General features: G+C 40.6%; 1 protein-coding gene across 1 annotated transcript in view; it reads right to left on the bottom strand.

Annotated features, from left to right (window-relative positions):
- Positions 1-13411: 13411 nt before the first annotated feature.
- LOC308280900 (L-serine dehydratase/L-threonine deaminase-like) overlaps positions 13412-20000 on the bottom strand; it is a 35436-nt gene continuing 28847 nt past the window's right edge. The window contains exon 9 of the mRNA XM_080755207.1: positions 13412-13565. Within this exon, the coding sequence (XP_080611333.1) occupies positions 13462-13565 (104 nt within the window). The 3' untranslated portion in view covers positions 13412-13461. The remainder of the gene's footprint in view (positions 13566-20000) is intronic.

Genomic DNA, 20000 nt, shown 5'->3' on the forward strand with positions numbered 1-20000 from the left:
CTTTTCAGCTCATTTAAACCAGGCTGTTGCAGCTCAAGCTGAAAGTGGGTGAAGGTGGGTAGAGGTGGGTGGAGCTTGTAGATCTGCTATTTTCACTAGTATGGGTCCAGGGTAAACGTCTAATTTCTCTCTTTTTTTTATTTTTTATGAAAGGCAATAAAATATGTGAACAAGAAAATAAGGAGAAAATGCAACACTTACCACTCGTCATCAAAGTGAAGCATTATGTTTAAATGAGGGACGTCCATCAATAGCAGATCTACAAGCTACAACGCGTCACAGCGCGACACGTTGTTAGCTTGTAGATTGGCTATTTTCAGCATGCAACTAAGTGTAAAATCAAAGTCATTAGCCGCTTTCCAATCCGAGGGGTTCGCACTTTGAAGTGCGCATTTGAAGGGCTATGACGTCACTGGGCCGCGCCTAGTGCTGTCCCATTTAGTAGACCGCGTTAACCTAGGGTAACCTACCCTTGGAATGTGCACTACTTTCTCCTCGTTTTGAAGCTTATCAAAACAAAAACAACAGTGTCTGCTGTCCATCGCATTAAACTTTTATCCACAAAAGAGCTCTCTAACTTCTTGTTTGGTGCCACATAGTTTAATTGTAAGGTGTTTTAGGTATAGTTTTTAGTTGTAAAAACTTCATAATTAATTATGACAGAGCCTATTTAAAAATATGCCTCTGCGTTCTGAGAACCGCAGTGTCTCGTCTCGGGGCGGGCAGCTCTATGCATCGAATCCCTCTGAAGGCAACTGTTCTCGGCTCCACGGCTCTGCTCCCCTCCCTTGGAATTGGTGGTGGAACATGACTGACAGATTTGTTGTTGTGGCTTAATTAACAGGCAATACATCAAATTGTTTTCTTAATATGATTAGATATGAAAGAAACTGCCTCTGTATAATGCTTGGTTGAATGTTTTGTTTTCAATGTTTTCAAGTAACATGACAAACTCATGTTATATAGTTTATACCATTCATTGCATATTCTACTGAGCATACAGTTATTAATTCAGATTGTCCAGTGTATTGTATAATGAATGAATGAATGAATGAATGAATGAATGAATATTTTATTTTCGTGTCTGGACAATATTTGACCCATCCCACATGGGATTATCAGACACAACAAATATATACTGTACATATAACCAACAAAACAACATTCCAGTGTGCATTCCACCAACAGCTTAATACAAATAGTGTCTCACAGAAGTGAGTACCTTACTGAAGTGCCTTACAGGAGTGAGTACACCCCTCCCATCCCCGCAAACACTCGAACGCCTGCAGAGATGAGAGGGGTGCACCCACCCCTGCGATACACTACATCTCCATATGGCCTGCACCTAACACAAAAGTCAACATTTAAATTCAACTATAAGTCACCCTTCTCCTCCTGCCCCACGCTTTAAATAGAAATTCTGCAAAAGCAAATACATGATCAAAAAGAAATGTAATTAAGGAACCATTCTCGTACTCTATTAAATTAATGTCAGGGTTATGAACTTTTTTAAATAAACATACTCTCAAATCATGATACAAAGGACAAAATAAAATAAAATGTATTTCGTTCTCTACTTCACCCAGATCACAGTATACACATATTCTTTCTTCCTCTGCTAGGCCCCTGTACCTTCCTGTTTCAATGTGTAGGGGCAGAATGCCACATCTTAATTGCGCACAGAGTGACCTTTGACTCTTGGGTAAATTATACAAGATATATTTTTCACATTTATAATCTTGTTTAAGTAGACAATATGTTCTTAATTTGGGCTTCTGCCAAATTTCTTCCGCCCAGGACTGAATGCATTTCGCACGGATTCTTGTAACAAACTCCACCACATTAACTGATGTTCTCTGGAGATAATGTTCCTGGAGACCACATTCTACCAAGAGATCCGAGACTTCTGAAACCCATTCCCCGTTCACAGATAGATCCCAGTAAAATATTTGGCTAGCCATCCTATTGGGTGGCAGACCCATCAACCTGTTCCAGAGATTTACCATGTTGGCCTGCCATCTGATTTTACAGGGGTCCCAGCCCATATCACCATTGAATGCTGGAATTGGTGCGTATTTATGTAACCCCAAAAAGAATCTAATTGCTCGATTCTGAATACGTTCATTTAACTGAAACACTTTATATCCCCAAACCCCCGACATGTAATCTAGAATAGGACATACACATGTGTGATACAGTTTTGAGTATGTAAAATAACCCATGTCCTTCAAACTTTTTGTTTTACCTATGAGGCCTCCCAGTGCCCTGCCTGCAGAGTCTGCAAGAGCAGATACACCATATAAAAAGGACATGTGTTCATCTAGAAACAAACCTAGATACTTATACTTATCTGTAAACTCTAGTTGTTTTTCACCAACATAAAATTTGAAATTACTTCTTTTTGTACCTGGCTTTCTAAAATGCATGACTTGTGTTTTTTTTTGATTAATGCGCATTTTCCACTTCTTGCACCATTCATTAACACAAGTCAGCATTCTCTGTAGGTCTTCTTCATTTTCTGACAGTAAGACAATATCATCTGCATAAAGCAGGATATCTACAGATACCTGCTGACCACATGGCACACCTTTCTCAAGCCGTTTTACCTCTCTGGCCAAATCATTAATAAAAACAGCAAATAAGGTTGGTGACAAAATATCCCCTTGTTTAACACCAGAGGGCGTTGGAAACCACTCTGTAAAGTAATCATTAACCTTTACACAGGCCACAGGTTGCCTATACAGAGAAGAGATTGCTTGGAAGAACGTTCCATTTACTCCACTTTGATGAAGCTTGAACTTAAGGAGGTTGTGGTCAACTAAATCGAACGCCTTCTGAAAATCTATAAAACAACCAAAGGTGTGTTTTTTCAACTTCAATCTATTTCTGATCACTGTAGTTACTGTATAAATATGATCCAAACAAGCCCGCCCCTTCCTGAAACCATTTTGTTCTTCCTCCAGTAGATGATTTTGTTCTAAAAATGTAACTAATCTATTATTTAACACAAAAGAATACAGTTTATAAACCGTACTTAATAAACTTATACCTCTATAATTCAATGGAATCTTAGGATCATCCTTTGGGGATTTTGGAATTGGGGTTATAATTGATTTAAACCATGTAGATGGTATAATACCCTGTTCAAAACACACATTCAACAAATTGAATATTGAGTCAAATAGTTTCTGAGATTTCAACACTTCATTTGGTAATTCATCAACACCAAAAGCCTTTTTGTCCTTTGCAGACTCAATTGCCTTTAGCACTTCTTCTCTACTCAGATTTCTATTTAAACTATCATCACTACTAAAATGTGAGCATGTCTCTGTCTGACAAGGTAAGTGGTCAGAAGAGACATTTTCGGTACTTTCTTGTTTTGAAAATAAACCAGAAAAGGCTCCCTCCCATTCCCTTAATACTTTAACCGGATCAGATGATACTTCACCTTCACACCACACTTGCATAGGAATCTTTTTTGGGCGTTTAGGCCCCAAATTCTTTATCTCATTCCAGAACTGTTGTGGGTTCTGTGTGTTTAGTTGTTCCAGTTGTATAATCTGCCCTCTTTGATATCTGCGCTTATAGAATCTAAGTTTTTTGTCGAAAATATATTGTTTTTGCTTATAGTTATCTTTAAGCTGCTTTCTTAAATCAGGATTTTTACATTTCAAAAAAAGATGTTCAGCGCTGCGCATATCTGACCATAGATGACCCAAATCACTATTCCAGTAGGGATTGTTCTGTTTAGATTTTCTCAATTTGGATTTGTCCACATTGGTATTCAATTCAGAATGTACTAAAATACAGAACTCATTATACCATTTATCTAACTCCTCTTGATTTCTACTTAGATTCTGTAATTTTTCAATAAGTTTTAACATAGCAGTACGTCCCATATCAGAGTTTAGGAAAGTGGCTGGTACATCTCGACACACTCGCTTTTTAGTGTGTCTGGCTGTAACAGGCACCTCCTGCTGATGGGACATTGCTTGACCTACCCTAAACTTAAGCCACAACATTGAGTGATCTGGTAGACGACAATTATCTCCAATCAGGTTAAATAAACTTGTATCCTCTACCATTTGTGAGGAAAGCAGTACCTTAAATTCCAAACAATTTTCTAAGCAATCAAAAGGTGTTACAATATAATCAACAACAGCTTTACCCTTTGGTGACACTGATGTATAATTATCATATAGTGGATTGATCCTACCATTAAGAACACACATTCTAGAATCTCTTAGGAATTCTAGGAATGTTTCCCCATGTTTATTAACATAATCATCAATTGCCACTCTCCGAGGGATGGAGTCAATAGAAGGGATAAAATCTTCCATGTTTCCAATTCTGGCATTCACGTCCCCACCAATATAAATTGCATCCACTTCAGAAAATTGATATATCAAACTTAATAACCGACAAAAAAAAGCTGAAGCGTCTCTTCCCCAGGGGGAGTTTTCAGGTGGGAGATAACAGGAAAATATAACAAAGCTATACTCAGATACTTTATGTTGAAACAATAAACCTATAATCCCGTCATATTTTTCAATAATTTCAATCCTGTAATCAGTGAATAAGATGGATCTAACTAACATCCCCACTCCCCCTGATGCTCGGCATGCTTTAGTGTGCATTTCCCTATTTAGTCCAAACCATACATACCCATCCACTTCAATAATATTTTCCCCTTGAAGATGAGTCTCGTTTAAAGAGACAATGTCTGCATTCAACGACTGTAGAATGGATAACCTAAGGTCACGGTTTGCTAGCGTCCATCCATTTATGTTCCAATGTAAGAATGAAATGTGCTCACGTGGGCTGTGTGAGTTTGGGAAACCTCACGTTGTAGATTCATGTTCCTTCTCCATATTTTGACTTAAAGCAGGCCATTCCTCCTCGTAGCCTCTCGCGGCAACTCCGTCGTCGCTCCCATTGCGTTTCTCACGGGCAGCCTCGGCCCCATGAAGCCCCGCTGCAGAGCCAACCGAGTGCCTTCTGTATCTTCTGTCCTCTCTCCTTCTCCAGTGCTGGCTCCCCCGGTGGCCGCCCCGATCACCACCTGTCGTCCCCGTCTCGTCTCTCTCCTTTCCTCGCCGTATGAGCCTTCCATTTCCTGTGATAAAGAAGTCTTTTCCACCGGGGATTTCTCTAAGCAGTGTTTTAAAGTTCAGTTCGATTAGCCGATCAGTATGGGATTTAGCAGACCGCACATATACTTTTCCATAATCAGGATGATCTTTTAATTTATTTTTTTGGCGAAGAATGGCAATCTTCTCTTCTCTAGATCTGCATTCAATTTTCACCAATCCAGGCTGCTCTCCTCTCCCTTTCAGTCGAATTGCATCCGCAATTTCGACCTTGACATCGAGACCGCTCTCCAGAAATGTTTTGACTTTTTCACGTATATTTTCCTCTTCTTCCATGGGCAGTCCGGCCACAATTAAAGAAACGTCAGGATCAAAACTTACTTTGGGCAGAGCACCGTCTGAGTTGAGCTTCCCTTCCAAAGCTTCCATACGAGCTTGCAACCCCCCAACTTCAATATCAAGCGTGTCTTTAATTTCACGGCGGTGTTTCTCTAAATCCGCCCGTATTGTAGTGTGATTCTCTTTAATGGATTTTTGCAGAGATGATTCAATGCGGTCAATCTTTTTCTCAATCTGTTTCTCAAACGCATTCTGCATTTTTACCATGTCGTCCTTCATATTGTCCATTTTACTGTTGATTTTCTTTAGCTCATCAAACAGCTGTGCCATGTCTTTGTTTTTCACACCACTCATCTCGGGTCCTTTCGGCTCACCCATGACTTTCTTGTCCGTGCTACGGAGTTGTCTCAGACGGGATTCCTTCTCCTTCTCCTCCATCCAGGCTCAGGCCGCTGCGGCACAACGCCGCACCGGAGCACCTGGATGGTGATGGTCAGGAAGCGTTTCCCACTCCAGTCCCCGTATACGAGTTCGTTGATTTATCCACGAATCCAGGCTCAGGCCCAGGCGCGTAGGCAGCGGTAGGCGAACGAGGCGACCGCCTACCAACTGAGAAATGATCTGGCAAAAAAAAAAAAAAAAAATCAGGCCGCTGCGGCTCAACGCCGCACCGGAGCACCTGAATGTCTATGATATCCGAAAGCCTTTCCCCGTCCCCGTATACGCGTTCAGTGATTTAACAACTGCGAAATCATTTAGCAGCAGATTCAATAAACCTTCAGGGGACGTATAGGACGTAATGAAGGACTTTAAATGTAGTTATTAAAGAAGTTATTAAAGAAGTTTTAAGGAATTGTGCCGTGTGCTGGCGTGCCGTGTGCTGGCGTGGCGTGGCGTGCTGCTGGCGTTATGTATGTATATGTATATGTGCGTTATGTTATTTCCAATTAAATAAACAATTAACTACCACTGAGTTCCTGTGGCAAAGAACTTCGAGCATCAGGTTTGGTATTTGAGTGTTGTTTAAAATATATATAGCCTATTATAACAACGTGTGAACGTGTCCACTAATAAACGAGGAACCAATTCAGAATATAATCAAACATCAGAATGAACTGAAAATAGAAATGGATAGAGAGTAGGCCTACTAGGCTATGGCAACATCAAATCGGGAATAGAGTATTTCCCTTAATTACAGATCTTATGAATAGGCTACGTGAAACAGTAATAGCCTATTGACAATTTGTGATTTAGTCCTAAATTCGCATAGGCTATAAATAAATAAACGTTAACGATGGGGGAACAATTATTTTTGCTTTATTCTCCACTGCTCTGTAATATACAAAACAGAGGCTCAGAACTCTAGCTAAATGACATTTAGTGGAAATGTTTTATTCTCTCACCAATTAAGCACCACAAACGTAGGCTTACATGTAAAATGCTGTGGCAGCTGAAAGCAATGGATTTAGATTGGTCATCCGCGATGTTGCGGGTGATCAACCTGCTATAATGCAACGGTATGAAACATAAAAGAACAGCATATTTATGTCATGTGCTAAAGGGCTTGGCTAGAATGTCAATAGAATCTATAAACCTTCCATGTCGGGAAACAGAACAGACGCAGTTTCTGCATGGTTACACACTTCAGAATGAGAAAATACTCTATTAGGGTCCATTTGATTATAGGCCTATAGTAGGGGAGAGCCTGCACGATAGTAACGTTTTTCACATTTCAATATTTTACTCAGAGATTATTTTACCTACATAGCCAATATTTTCAGGCAAAAGACCTACACATGTCTGCTATCATAAACCACTTCAAGTTTATCAATTGATAAAACAGGTCATGAGTTATTAAACCGAGAGTGGACGCTGTTCCGATGTTACATTTGAAGCCTGCATGGGATTAATTGTAACAGCATGATTTACAAATGTAACACAGCTAAAGAACCACATTAAACAAATATTTTTTTGTTTAAATCAATTATATTTCATTCAAGCAACTCTTTTACATTGTTTTCATACCAAGGGTGTGATTAGATACTATATCATACTATAGGAAAATATTAAATATTACAAGATGTACCAGTTTAAGCGTTTGAGTGAATTCCATGGGAAAACAAAATACATTGATTACCTAAATAAATAGCAGGTTTGATTAATTCAACATGTTATACATCCCTAATCTGACTTAAAATACACTGTAATTGAATGTCAGCTGACTGAACACAATATTGGCCAATATGTCAAATATTTCAATATGATATTATCATGTTAAATTGTGTTACAATTGAACCGTTTTGGCACCCCTGCTTTGACGTTGCCTACAGAACAGAACTAACATGCATAGCAAGTTAAAATGATGTAAACTAATGAAGAACAGATACATGCAGACAGCCATCTAGATTTTATCTCGGCAACATTAAAGAAAAGATTTGCAGACCAAAGATACTCAAGGTGGAATTTTTTACGCATTTTGAGAAATACCAGTTTTTCTGCAATAACTTGGTCTAGGCTGGATACAAATAGTTCTTACTTCCTGGAGACGTTCATTACGGCCCTGGTCACAAACTGATGCGATGACGTCATGATGGCATTGACCAATCAGGAGATAATGTGCTTGTTACAATTATGAAGCGTTACAATTGAGGCGGCTCTCCCCTATCCTAGTGTAATATCTGTGGGTTAGAACTCGGCATTCAGTCTTCACTATAATAACTAAATAAAGCTTCAGATCTTTGTCATATTTCCGTAAAAAGAATTACATTATGCGTTGAAGCCATTTGAATGTTTCCTTTATGATTTACTATGAATTATGCCTGACCATGATATGAAATGTTGCATTTTTATTTTGGGGCTTGTATTGCTTAAAATTGCTGCTATTAACTCTTATACTGCTTTGGACGTTCCTGTTCGCCCCAATTATATTGAGTGAGGACGGCCAATACGGCCGTTCGTTCGTTTGATGTTTTTTATGGATTATGATAAAAGCGGTCCTTGCGCAACTTGTGAATCTATAATTGGTCGTCGGGGTCTTTTGAGGACAGCCGGAAACCGTTCATAAAAAAAAAAAGTAAACAGACTGTCCTGGCTCCGCCTGCCCAGAGCGACTCTGCGCCTGCCTAGCCTTGAGGGACTATATTGTTTTATGCATCGGGCTGTTAGTAGAGAAAGAGAGAGAGAAACGTTGGTAAAAGCGATCATTTTGTCGGAAATCAGTTGTTTTATAGTATTAGTAGTATAGTAATTGTAGTAGGTAGTAGTATTTAGCAGTAGACCTACTAGAATATTGAGATGTATTAGGCCAAGTACTAGGCCCTACTCAGTATCAATCCGCCGAAGCAAAGCGACCATCCCCCACCACCCCATGGCCGAGGTCCACGGAAGGAAAGTTTCGACAACAAACTTTGTTAGAATTAGGATTACAAACCTACCCGCGTTGGTGACCCAGGACCAGGCAGCGCCCACCACGAATGGTGGTGGTGGTCGTGATGATGATGATGATGATGAAGAAGAAGAGAAAAAGATTCCTTTAGTGTAGCCGTTGGCTTTGAAGAGAAACATTCCATTTCTTGGTGCCGTTGGTCGCGAAGAACCGGGTCAAAAAGTGCATCAAGAGCCTCCTGATATCCCGATATGGACTCGGAGACCCCCGCCATACCTGACACCCCCGCCGTTCGTTCCTGAGAGTGAGACCCCCGCGCTGGATGGATCGGCACGGCACAGTGGACACACATCTCGGGCGCAGTAGAGACCGCCGCCACCCATTCAACAGCCAGACGTACAGAGGCAGAGACTCACTGGACGATGGCCATGATTCTACTGTCCAGAGTGGTAAGACTTAGACTTAAATCCAGTGCATCTGCATGTATGTATTCGCTTCAGGCTTTCCACTGCATCCGTGAGGAAGCTTGGTTTGATTGACAAGCCTAAAGTCTGGTCTGGTCAGACGTGATCTCTATTGCGAATACACCAGTGGGATCCGGTCTAGAGCCCGCCTACTGCATCCGGTTATTTACACGCACACATAGACTACATGCAAGAAACGTTTCCGTATCCGGACCGGATCAGCAACTTGATCCAAGCATAGAGTTAGGATCCAAGTGCATATGCGTTTGTTTTTGCTACACAGGACACACGTGGATTTCCTATTACGCGCGTGCACGTACCGCATGTAGTGTACGGTGCACGGCACAGGTTAGCATTTAGCCAGCTACTATGATTATTTGATGGGATTTTAGGATTTAGTGGCTTAGTTTGTGTGTGCGTGCGTACGATGCGTGTGAGAGAGAGAGAGCGAGAGAGGTTTCTTTTTACGTGTGGTGCACGTGCGGTGCACGTACGGTGTGCGTTGCACGCGCGTGATCGTACTGTGCACGTGTACGGTGCACACCCGCACACCCGTAGCCTTTCAATTCAATTCAATTCAAAGGAGCTTCATTGGCATGAGAAAATATAGTTTACATTGCCAAAGCAAGTGTTATAAATAAAAACAGTTGAAAATGGGGAAGATAGCCTATACAGTTGGAGGAAGTACAGCTTTGTGTAAACAGAGCTATGTTGCATTGTGACATTTTATATATACATACAGGATATAAAGGGCATTTCACTGTGACAGTAAATGCATGGTAACTATTTACTATATCTGCATTTTATGTATTACATTATGAACTTATTGTAAGTCACTCATATTTGCTAATGTCAAAATTGTAAATTGATTTGTTTACATATAAACTACCGGTATTTGATATTTTCCTGGCTATGATTTTAGATGATGAGTCGGATGGACTGGAGAGGTGCCGGGGACTCCTTGTGTTCTTAGGTCTATACCGTTTGGAGGTAATAGAGGTAAGGAGAAAACAAAAACTGATGCATTTTGTATAATTCTATAGCATTTTAGAGTAGATACAGCTATCTGTTTGTTCAATGCTTTTATCATTTACATCATAATGTCATGGACCTGTCTGAGACATGCTGGGTGTGTAAATAATTGATTTCATTTTGTGCACATCATGTTTACTAGTTTATATTTTACTACTGTGATTTCAGAAGAGTCAAGTGCGGCACAGCCTACTTCTTCATTGCCACATCGTGGTCGTCCAAGGACAAGGATAGGTAAAGAACAAAAACCTTTTTTCTGTAAATCAGACTTAGACATCAAAGGGGGCTTGAGCCCATGCCCTTTATCCATCTGTAAAAAGTGCCCTCTCCAGACCATGAATTCTGTTTTTGCATAATTACTAGTATATACTGTATAGAATGTTAGAGAGGCAGGGGCTGAAATGTCTAAAACAGCCTTTTGATGAAAATAGTAGGCCCCCAACCTCCACGCATTCTGCTGTGACGCGTTGTGAGCTTGGAGGTGTACTATTTTTCATGTATTTTATTGCGACAACACTGCTTACTCGTTGTAATTATGTATTTGTATAATTTACAGATCAACCATGGGCTCGTGTAGGGGTAGGGGTGCAGAGTTCAGCAGACCCGGGGGAGCCCTTCCGGAGGAGCCTGGCTGGAGTGAAACAGAATGGGGAGCCCCAGAGACATTGAATTCACTGCAGTCCCTGGACCTGCTGCACTTTGTAGGCGCCCTTTGAATAAAAGTGTACCTATCAATGGAAATATCTTGGTTTGGTTTGTACAGTTCACGGAATTTGGAGACAAGATAATCTAGAACTGGGCGTATTTTGAACATCCTGTCACCACTCTTTGCATCTGGACCTGTGTTATCTAACAGTTCCAGGTAGTCCACTGGATCTTGGGACTTGAGAGCACCAGCATGATAGCATTAGAAGCGGGTGTGAAATATGGGATAAAATTTTATATTCTCTGTGATTCAGGTACAGGTTACTGTTTCAATATGAAACCCTACTGTGGAGAATCTGTTTCCCTGCTTGAGACGGTTGAATTCCTCCTTGATGGGCTAGCAGGTTATGGATATCGATTATTTATGGATAATTGTATCACACACACACACACACACACACACACACACACACACATGCACACACACCCACGCACGCACACACACCCGCACGCACGCACGCACGCACACATATACACTCTGTAGACATGTAGTGGTTGAGGCCTGTGTAAGTGCAGGTAGGCCACAACCTTTTTCCATTTGCAGTATTACAATTGAGTTCTAGTGTCTAAAATGTTGTTTTATATTTTATTTTCATTTTCATCAATCATTTGTACTGTACTTCAACCTAAAAAGAACCCTGAAAGCAGAAGCAGGATTCAGGCTGAATCTCATGTCACTGTGTCAATGTTCTGCACTGCTCCTTACTACTGCTCTTACACACTAAAAGTGTGTAAAAAGCACTTGTTTTTATTTTTTTGAATTTGTTTGTAAACAACCACTGAGCATAGGTGTGATGTTACTGTGTGATGTTACTGCCAACACTAAAGGATAAAGAGAGATTTCTGCCTGAAAATGTCTCCTTCACAAAAATGCATTTTTCTCAGCTTTATGTTCTCAAAGAGCTGTTTTTTAGGCCATATTCAGCAGCTTCTAGCTAATGAATAGAACATGATAAAAACACGAAATCTTTTTCTGTTGCAAAGTAGACATTCTATTCTTCGTTGCCATATAATTGTTGTCTTTATAGTCAAAGCCAATTTTCTCCAGTAGGCCTTCAAAGATGAGCGACAATTCTCAAATTTAGCTGGCAGTGGATGGAGCTTTTTGTTAAATTCTGTGGCAGTAAAAGAGTTAATGATGATGATCAGATTACGGTGATGTGATTCCCTATAGAGTCTGTTCACAGAAAGGCAGGGCAAACACATTTTCAACCACAAACATATCACAGAATAAGCCTTATACAAATCATTTTATTTTGTTTAAAACAAAGGTCGGGCTTTTCATATTTCTCTCTGTCAATAAATGACCTGAAATGATGTTAATTCCGAAGCCGCTTTTACATTATGCATAATATGAATATCATGATACATGTTGTTACAGTGTGAATTGTAATAGAGCGTGTTAATAAACTGTTATTTGATTTCATGATCTTGTGCTTCAGAACAATCTCATCATACAGTTATGTGACTGTCAGACCTCAGACCTTTAATTATGACAAAACCAAAAACTGAAGTTTCTTTAATATCTAATCAACAGAAAACGATTTGAAACGGGTTGTCTGAAAGTTGTAGCCACAATAAATCATATCACAATCATGTATAGGTCTATAGCCAGTGTTTCCCAAAGTTTTTAGCCTGTACGTGACCCAAAAAAGAAATGAGTTTGCCCTGGATCCAAACTAGTGAAAACAGCAGATCTACAAGCTCACAACGCGTCGCTTTGCACCGCGTTGTGAGCTTGTAGAGCAGGTAGAGCAACAGGACATGCAACGCTCATCCCAAGCCAAACATCGAATGCCTTGGACGGATGACATGACTCTCACTGCCCGCCTCGGTTCGAGTGATGCTGGCTCTCAATTCTCCTCGAACGTCAAAATAGATGTGAATTATTAGGTGAATTATGACCCCCCAAAAAAATTCTAAATATCCTAAAATGTCTTAAAAGTTAATTCCGCCTCACAAAAAAATAAGTTTGGGCGTTTAAGAAGGTAAAATACGTAGTTTTAAAGCACCGCGGAGGAAAAAATGGCGGAGGAATGATTTTTGCAACCGGAAGTTCTTGGCTATGCACTTGGCAGTGCTGTCCCATTCCACAGGCAAAAATGTGCACTTCACAGGACAAGCACTACACATGGCGCGGCCCAGTGACGTCATAGCCCTTCAAATGCGCACTTCAAAGTGCAAACCCCTCGGATGGGAAAGCGGCTATTATGATGCCATCAAGGCCTGCCAAAATACACCACACACACGTGCATGCACGCACACGCACGCACGCACGCACGCACGCACGCACGCACGCACGCACGCACGCACGCACGCACGCACGCACGCACGCACGCACGCACGCACGCACACACACACACACACACACACACACACACACACACACACACACACACACACACACACACACACACACACACACACACACCTTAAACATAAAGCTTTACGTGAACAGTTTGTTTCTGAGATGTGTTAGCTGTTGTTTGTTGACGCTGCTGCCACCGCACACTATCACCACCAGGGGGCCCAGTGGAGTTGGTAGTCGTCCTGGAGAGAGAGAGAGGGGCAATTAAAACAGATAAGCCAGAAATGATTTATATCTCTACAAAATGTGAACAAATTAAATTCACATCTATACGATATTAAAACTTGATAGCAGGAAAAATGTACAATAATGTTAACCGCAGTAACCCTGGCTAATCTATTTTGGACATTCCCCCTTCCACCTCCACTCTATAGAGCATCGCAGTTGAAGCCCCACCCCGTCCTCACTCTGGTGTCGGAAGTGTTTTCCCCATTCATTTCTTCCATAGACATTTCATAAAGTATTTATTTAAACGTTTTTATGCCTCGGACAAAGCCACCTCGGCTGGAGAGGAATCATGACAATATTCACATTTTTTTGAATGCAAAGATTAATTAGAAAGTTGAAAAAAAGGGCAGGGTACAAGACTGTGTACATCATTATTTTTAAAATTGCGGAAACTACACTCCCAGAATGCATTGCGAATGACACTTGTTTCCTGAAATATAGCCCTTAAATCACGCTCAGTTTAGTTATCCAGGCCAGCATATGGCCTGAAATGTAGTGATTGTCATCTCTGTGGACGCTCTTATCGTCATCCTTAACATAGTGCATCATATTTGTAAAAGAAAGATACTCGCTCACGGAGTTCTGCTGAAGTGCAATAATCTGCCCGGCAGACAGGGGGCAGTAGCTACTTCCGCGGTAACCGCAAGATATGTGAAAGAAGAAGACGCTAGACCAATCACAGATGCCGATTTCACGGGATGTACATGTTTAGCAGTATGGGAAATGCAGTTCTTCTCCGTTTGATCTTGATTAAAACGTGTTTTTACTAAAACTAGAGTGATTGCATACATACTCGGGGGTTCTACAGGAGCATATAGAACCATTTTACAACCACCAGCCTAGTGGTAAGTGTACATTGAATTGCTACCACTTTGTGGCTGATAATGAAAAACCCTATGGTAAAAGTAAATGGCCAGCTTGCTTCCGACACCTCACTGCGATGCTCTATGACAGGCATCAAACAGGTAGCAGTCTCTGATGCTTTCGTTGATAAGAGAGATCACTAACGAGCACTTGACATTATTCTATGGATTACCTTTTCGCTCGCGCCGCAAGCTTGTAGATCAGAAATACTCAAATCGACAAGTGATATATTTTTTAATAATCAATTAAATGGATTAGTACAGGGTTCCCCAATAGGTGGCCCGCGGGGAGCTACCATCTGGCCCCCACCAACCCCAGTAATAATGGTGGTATAAGAGCAGCAACAACACTAGCATATCGTCGTTGTCGGGTGGAAACCTTGTATCTCCAAATGTGTACGTTCTTTTGATAGATAGATAGATAGATACCTATATTATCCCACGGGGGAAATTCAGTTACCCAGAAGGTACAGCAGTTAAAGGTTACAGGACAGTAAGAAAAAAATAAAAGGACTGTTGTGTAGCCGAGCGACAAAAAACAAACAAGAAAGAAGAATCAACAATACAGGAGAATCAACCATACAGAGCAATTAAGTTAAAACAATATATATATATAGGCTACATAAAGTGTCGAGACAGAACACAACAAGGAAAAAAGTAGTACTAACGTATCATGTAAAGGATTGCAATTTTAAGGAACTTTTCTAAGCATATTGCAAACTCAAAGAACTTACAATGGTCCAGTCAATCAAACATTAGGAACTACTTTTCAACGTAGTGCCAAAAGAAATATACACACATATATACAGTATGCAAAGGTTTTTGCACCAAGACAATAATAACTAGAAAAATATTGTTCCTTCGAAACAATTGTGGGCTCGCTTCAAGCCAGAAAACAATGGCTATAAAAGTACAAAATGTCAAGATCGCAGGCAGTGCTCTCTTTGACGTTACTGACGTCAAAGATTGGTCCATTTTGTTCCAAAAATGTGTTGTGCAAAAGTTGACCCGCTGGTGGCGCTATAACAGGCCAATGTAAGAAGGGTGGTATCTGTTCCTTGACCTATTGGGAATGTGCTTGCAAGATTTCACGCACATTGCAGGCTGTGTTCATGATTTGAGGTGTTTTTGGCTTTGGCCACTTTATCGCTGCTTGCAGCTATATTCATTATTATTATTTTTTTGTGTGTGTGTGCAGACTGTGCACTTCATAGGCATATTAGATAAAGGTCCTTAGATTGTGTGTAGAATGTTTCATGCAAATTGCAAAAAAAAATCCTAACGGGTTTAAGCGTTTCACGAACTGCTCAAAATGATATAGCGCCTCCCTTTGGCCAATTGGGGTAAGATTGGTTTTATTGATATTTGGACTAACACTCTACATCTTTGCCAAATGCCAAGAACATTTTACTTTGCATGTATGATTTAGAGGCAGAAGAATAATTTGCATAAAACTGCAATATTCATTGAATTTATTTAAAAAAGCATGTTTAAATTTTAAAGAAATCCGATCTGACAGATCTTTAGATATCGGTCCAAAGTTCACGTAAAAAAAGTTTTGTGCACGTGGAGCGAAAATTCCAGAATAAAAGCGGGTTTACGCGTTTTACAAACTGCTCAAAATGGCGGAAAATCGAAGGGCGGAGCTTACTTAACAACGACACAGATGTCTTCCGCTTGAGTCAAAGCACGTGTGTAACAAGTTGCATGTCTTCAAACGAAACGAGTCATGACTTATGCCCGTTTGAAGTTTGAATTTTCAAACGCTTCGTATAGCGCCCCCCTTTGGCCGATTGGAATAAAATTGGTTTCAGTGATACTTTGACTAACCCTCCACATCTTTGCCAAATGCCATGAACGTGTAACTTTGCATGTATGATTTAGAGGCCGAAGAATAATTTGCATAAAACCGCAATATTGATTGAATTATTAAGAAATTATATTTCACTTTAAAAGAAATCCGACCAGACAGTTTGACCGTATTGGTCCAAAGTTCATGTGAAAAAAGTTTTGTGCGCGTTATGCAAAAATCCCAGGAGGAGATAGATTTTTACTGTTTTTCATATAATTCAAAATTCTGGGGGATCTAAAGGTCAGAGGTCAAAAGTCAGAGCGTAAAAGTTGTTCGGCATGAGGAGACGCATACGTGTATACAGGTTTCATGGCTGTACCTAAAACACAGCATGAGCTATACCTGTTCAAAGTTCGCACTTTCGAAGGCTTCCTACAGTGCCACCATTTGGCCGATTGCTATAAAAAATAATAGCACACTTCGCCACTGTAAACTGAACACATTGATGTTTTTATTTTCATTTTCTCACTAAGTATGTAGGAGTAGAAAGGAACCAAAGATCCCGTCTACTGATTGCCTGCCTGCCTGATAGATAAACTAGAAAAATATTGTTCCTTCGAAACAATTGTGGGCTCGCTTCAAGCCAGAAAACAATGGCTATAAAAGCACAAAATGTCAAGATCGCAGGCAGTGCTCTCTTTGACGTTACTGACGTCAAAGATTGGTCCATTTTGTTCCAAAAATGTGTTGTGCAAAAGTTGACCCGCTGGTGGCGCTATAACAGGCCAATGTGAGAAGGTTGGTATCTGTTCCTTGACCTATTGGGAATGTGCTTGCAAGATTTCACGCACATCCCAGGCTGTGTTCATGATTTGAGGTGTTTTTGGCTTTGGACACTTTATCGCTGCTTGCAGCTATATTTATTATTATTATTTTATAATTTTTTTGTGTGCACTTCATAGGCATGTTAGATAAAGGTCCTTAGATTGCGTGTAGAATGTTTCATGCAAATTGCAAAAAAAATCCTAGAATAAAAACGGGTTTAAGCGTTTTACAAACGGCTCAAAATTATATAGCGCCCCCCTTTGGCCATTTGGGGTAAGATTGGTTTCAGTGATATTTGAACTAACCCTCTACACTATTTTGTCATGAAAATGTGACTTTGCATGTATGTTTTAGAGGCAGAAGAATAATTTGCATAAAACTGCAATATTCATTGAATTTATTTAAAAAAGCATGTTTCAATTTTAAAGAAATCCGATCTGACAGATCTTTAGATATCGGTCCAAAGTTCACGTAAAAAAAGTTTTGTGCACGTGGAGCGAAAATTCCAGAATAAAAGCGGGTTTACGCGTTTTACAAACTGCTCAAAATGGCGGAAAATTGAAGGGCGGAGCTTACTTAACAACGACACAGATGTCTTCCGCTCGAGTCAAAGCACGCGTGTAACAAGTTGCATGTCTTCAAACGAAACGAGTCATGACTTATGCCAGTTTGAAGTTTGAATTTTCAAACGCTTCGTATAGCGCCCCCCTTTGGCCGATTGGAATAAAATTGGTTTCAGTGATACTATGACTAACCCTCCACATCTTTGCCAAATGCCATGAACGTGTAACTTTGCATGTATGATTTAGAGGCCGAAGAATAATTTGCATAAAACCGCAATATCAATTGAATTATTAAAAAATTATATTTCACTTTAAAAGAAATCCGACCAGACAGTTTGACCGTATTGGTCCAAAGTTCATGTGAAAAAAGTTTTGTGCACTTGACGCGAAAATCCCAGGAGGAGATAGATTTTTACTGTTTTTCATATAATTCCGAATTGTGGGAGACCTAAAGGTCAGAGGTCAAAAGTTAGAGGGTAAAAGTTGTTCGGCATGAGGAGACGCATAAGTGTATACAGGTTTCATGGCTGTATGTATAACACAGCATGAGCTATACCTGTTCAAAGATCGCACTTTCGAAGGCTTCCTACAGCGCCACCATTTGGCCGATTGCTGTATAAAGTAATAGCACACGTCGCCAGTGTAAGCTGAACACATTGATGTTTTTATTTTCATTTTCTCATTAAGTATGTAGGAGTTGAAAGGTGCCAAAGTATTGAGGAGAACTTGATCTAGGAATAAATAAATAATGACAATATCTAAAGTGTGCTCGCCTTTAGGCGAGCCCACAACTAGAAAAATATTGTTCCTTCGAAACAATTGTGGGCTCGCTTCAAGCCAGAAAACAATGGCTATAAAAGTACAAAATGTCAAGATCGCAGGCAGTGCTCTCTTTGACGTTACTGACGTCAAAGATTGGTCCATTTTGTTCCAAAAATGTGTTGTGCAAAAGTTGACCCGCTGGTGGCGCTATATCAGGCCAATGTGAGAAGGGTGGTATCTGTTCCTTGACCTATTGGGAATGTGCTTGCAAGATTTCACGCACATCCCAGGCTGTGTTCATGATTTGAGGTGTTTTTGGCTTTGGCCACTTTATCGCTGCTTGCAGCTATATTTATTCATTTATTTATTTATTTTTTGTGTGTGCACTTCATAGGCATGTTAGATAAAGGTCCTTAGATTGTGTGTAGAATGTTTCATGCAAATTGCTAAAAAAAATCCTAACGGGTTTAAGCGTTTCACAAACTGCTCAAAATTATATAGCGCCCCCCTTTGGTCAATTGGAGTAAGATTGGTTTTAGTGATATTTGGACTAACACTCTACATCTTTGCCAAATGCCATGAACATGTTACTTTGCGAAAATCCCAGGAGGAGATAGATTTTTACTGTTTTTCATATAATTCCGAATTGTGGGAGACCTAAAGGTCAGAGGTCAAAAGTTAGAGGGTAAAAGTTGTTCGACATGAGGAGACGCATAAGTGTATACAGGTTTCATGGCTGTATGTATAACACAGCATGAGCTATACCTGTTCAAAGATCGCACTTTCGAAGGCTTCCTACAGCGCCACCATTTGGCGGATTGCTATAAAAAATAATAGCACACTTCGCCACTGTAAACTGAACACATTGATGTTTTTATTTTCATTTTCTCACTAAGTATGTAGGAGTAGAAAGGTGCCAAAGTATTGAGGAGAACTTGATCTAGGAATAAATAAATAATGACAATATCTAAAGTGTGCTCGCCTTATAGGCGAGCCCACAATAAATAATGACAATATCTAAAGTGTGCTCGCCTTATAGGCGAGCCCACAATAATGCTTAGCCTAAATAAAAATAAAAAGTGCAGAGCCAAAAAAGCGTCCAAAAGTCTGTGCAAAAAAAAAGAAAAGTGACCAGTGTCGAGTCACAACAAAGAAAAGAAAAAAACGCAGATAGATGCTCCTCTCCGCAATACAGGAGGGAGGGCGGGGGGAGGGGAGTCATTTGGATGGCCCGGGATGGAAGATTGGAACAATATCGTGGAGTTGTGTGTGCGTTGCAATCGTCCTTCCAAGCCTCGGTATACAGCGTCTCCAACGCCGTCTTGGCCCATGTATGATACGGACCTCCACAGCGACACATCCTCCGGTCCTCGCCACAGGCCTCCGCGCGAGGGCTCCGCTCCTCCGGTGCGCGTCGTGCGCCTCCAGCCCGAGTTACGGCTTTCACGACGACAGCGTGTAGGCCTCCTCTTCTGCGCGAACATCGCGCGGATGTAGTTTACTCCTGATCTGACTCCCGCCGCCATCTTCGTATGCATCCAAAACAAGGTCCACGTACATATCCATGCCTACGGCACCAACATA

The sequence above is a fragment of the Nannobrachium achirus genome (assembly GCF_963921795.1).
Source record: "Nannobrachium achirus genome assembly, contig: SCAFFOLD_430, whole genome shotgun sequence".
Lineage (NCBI taxonomy): Eukaryota > Metazoa > Chordata > Actinopteri > Myctophiformes > Myctophidae > Nannobrachium > Nannobrachium achirus.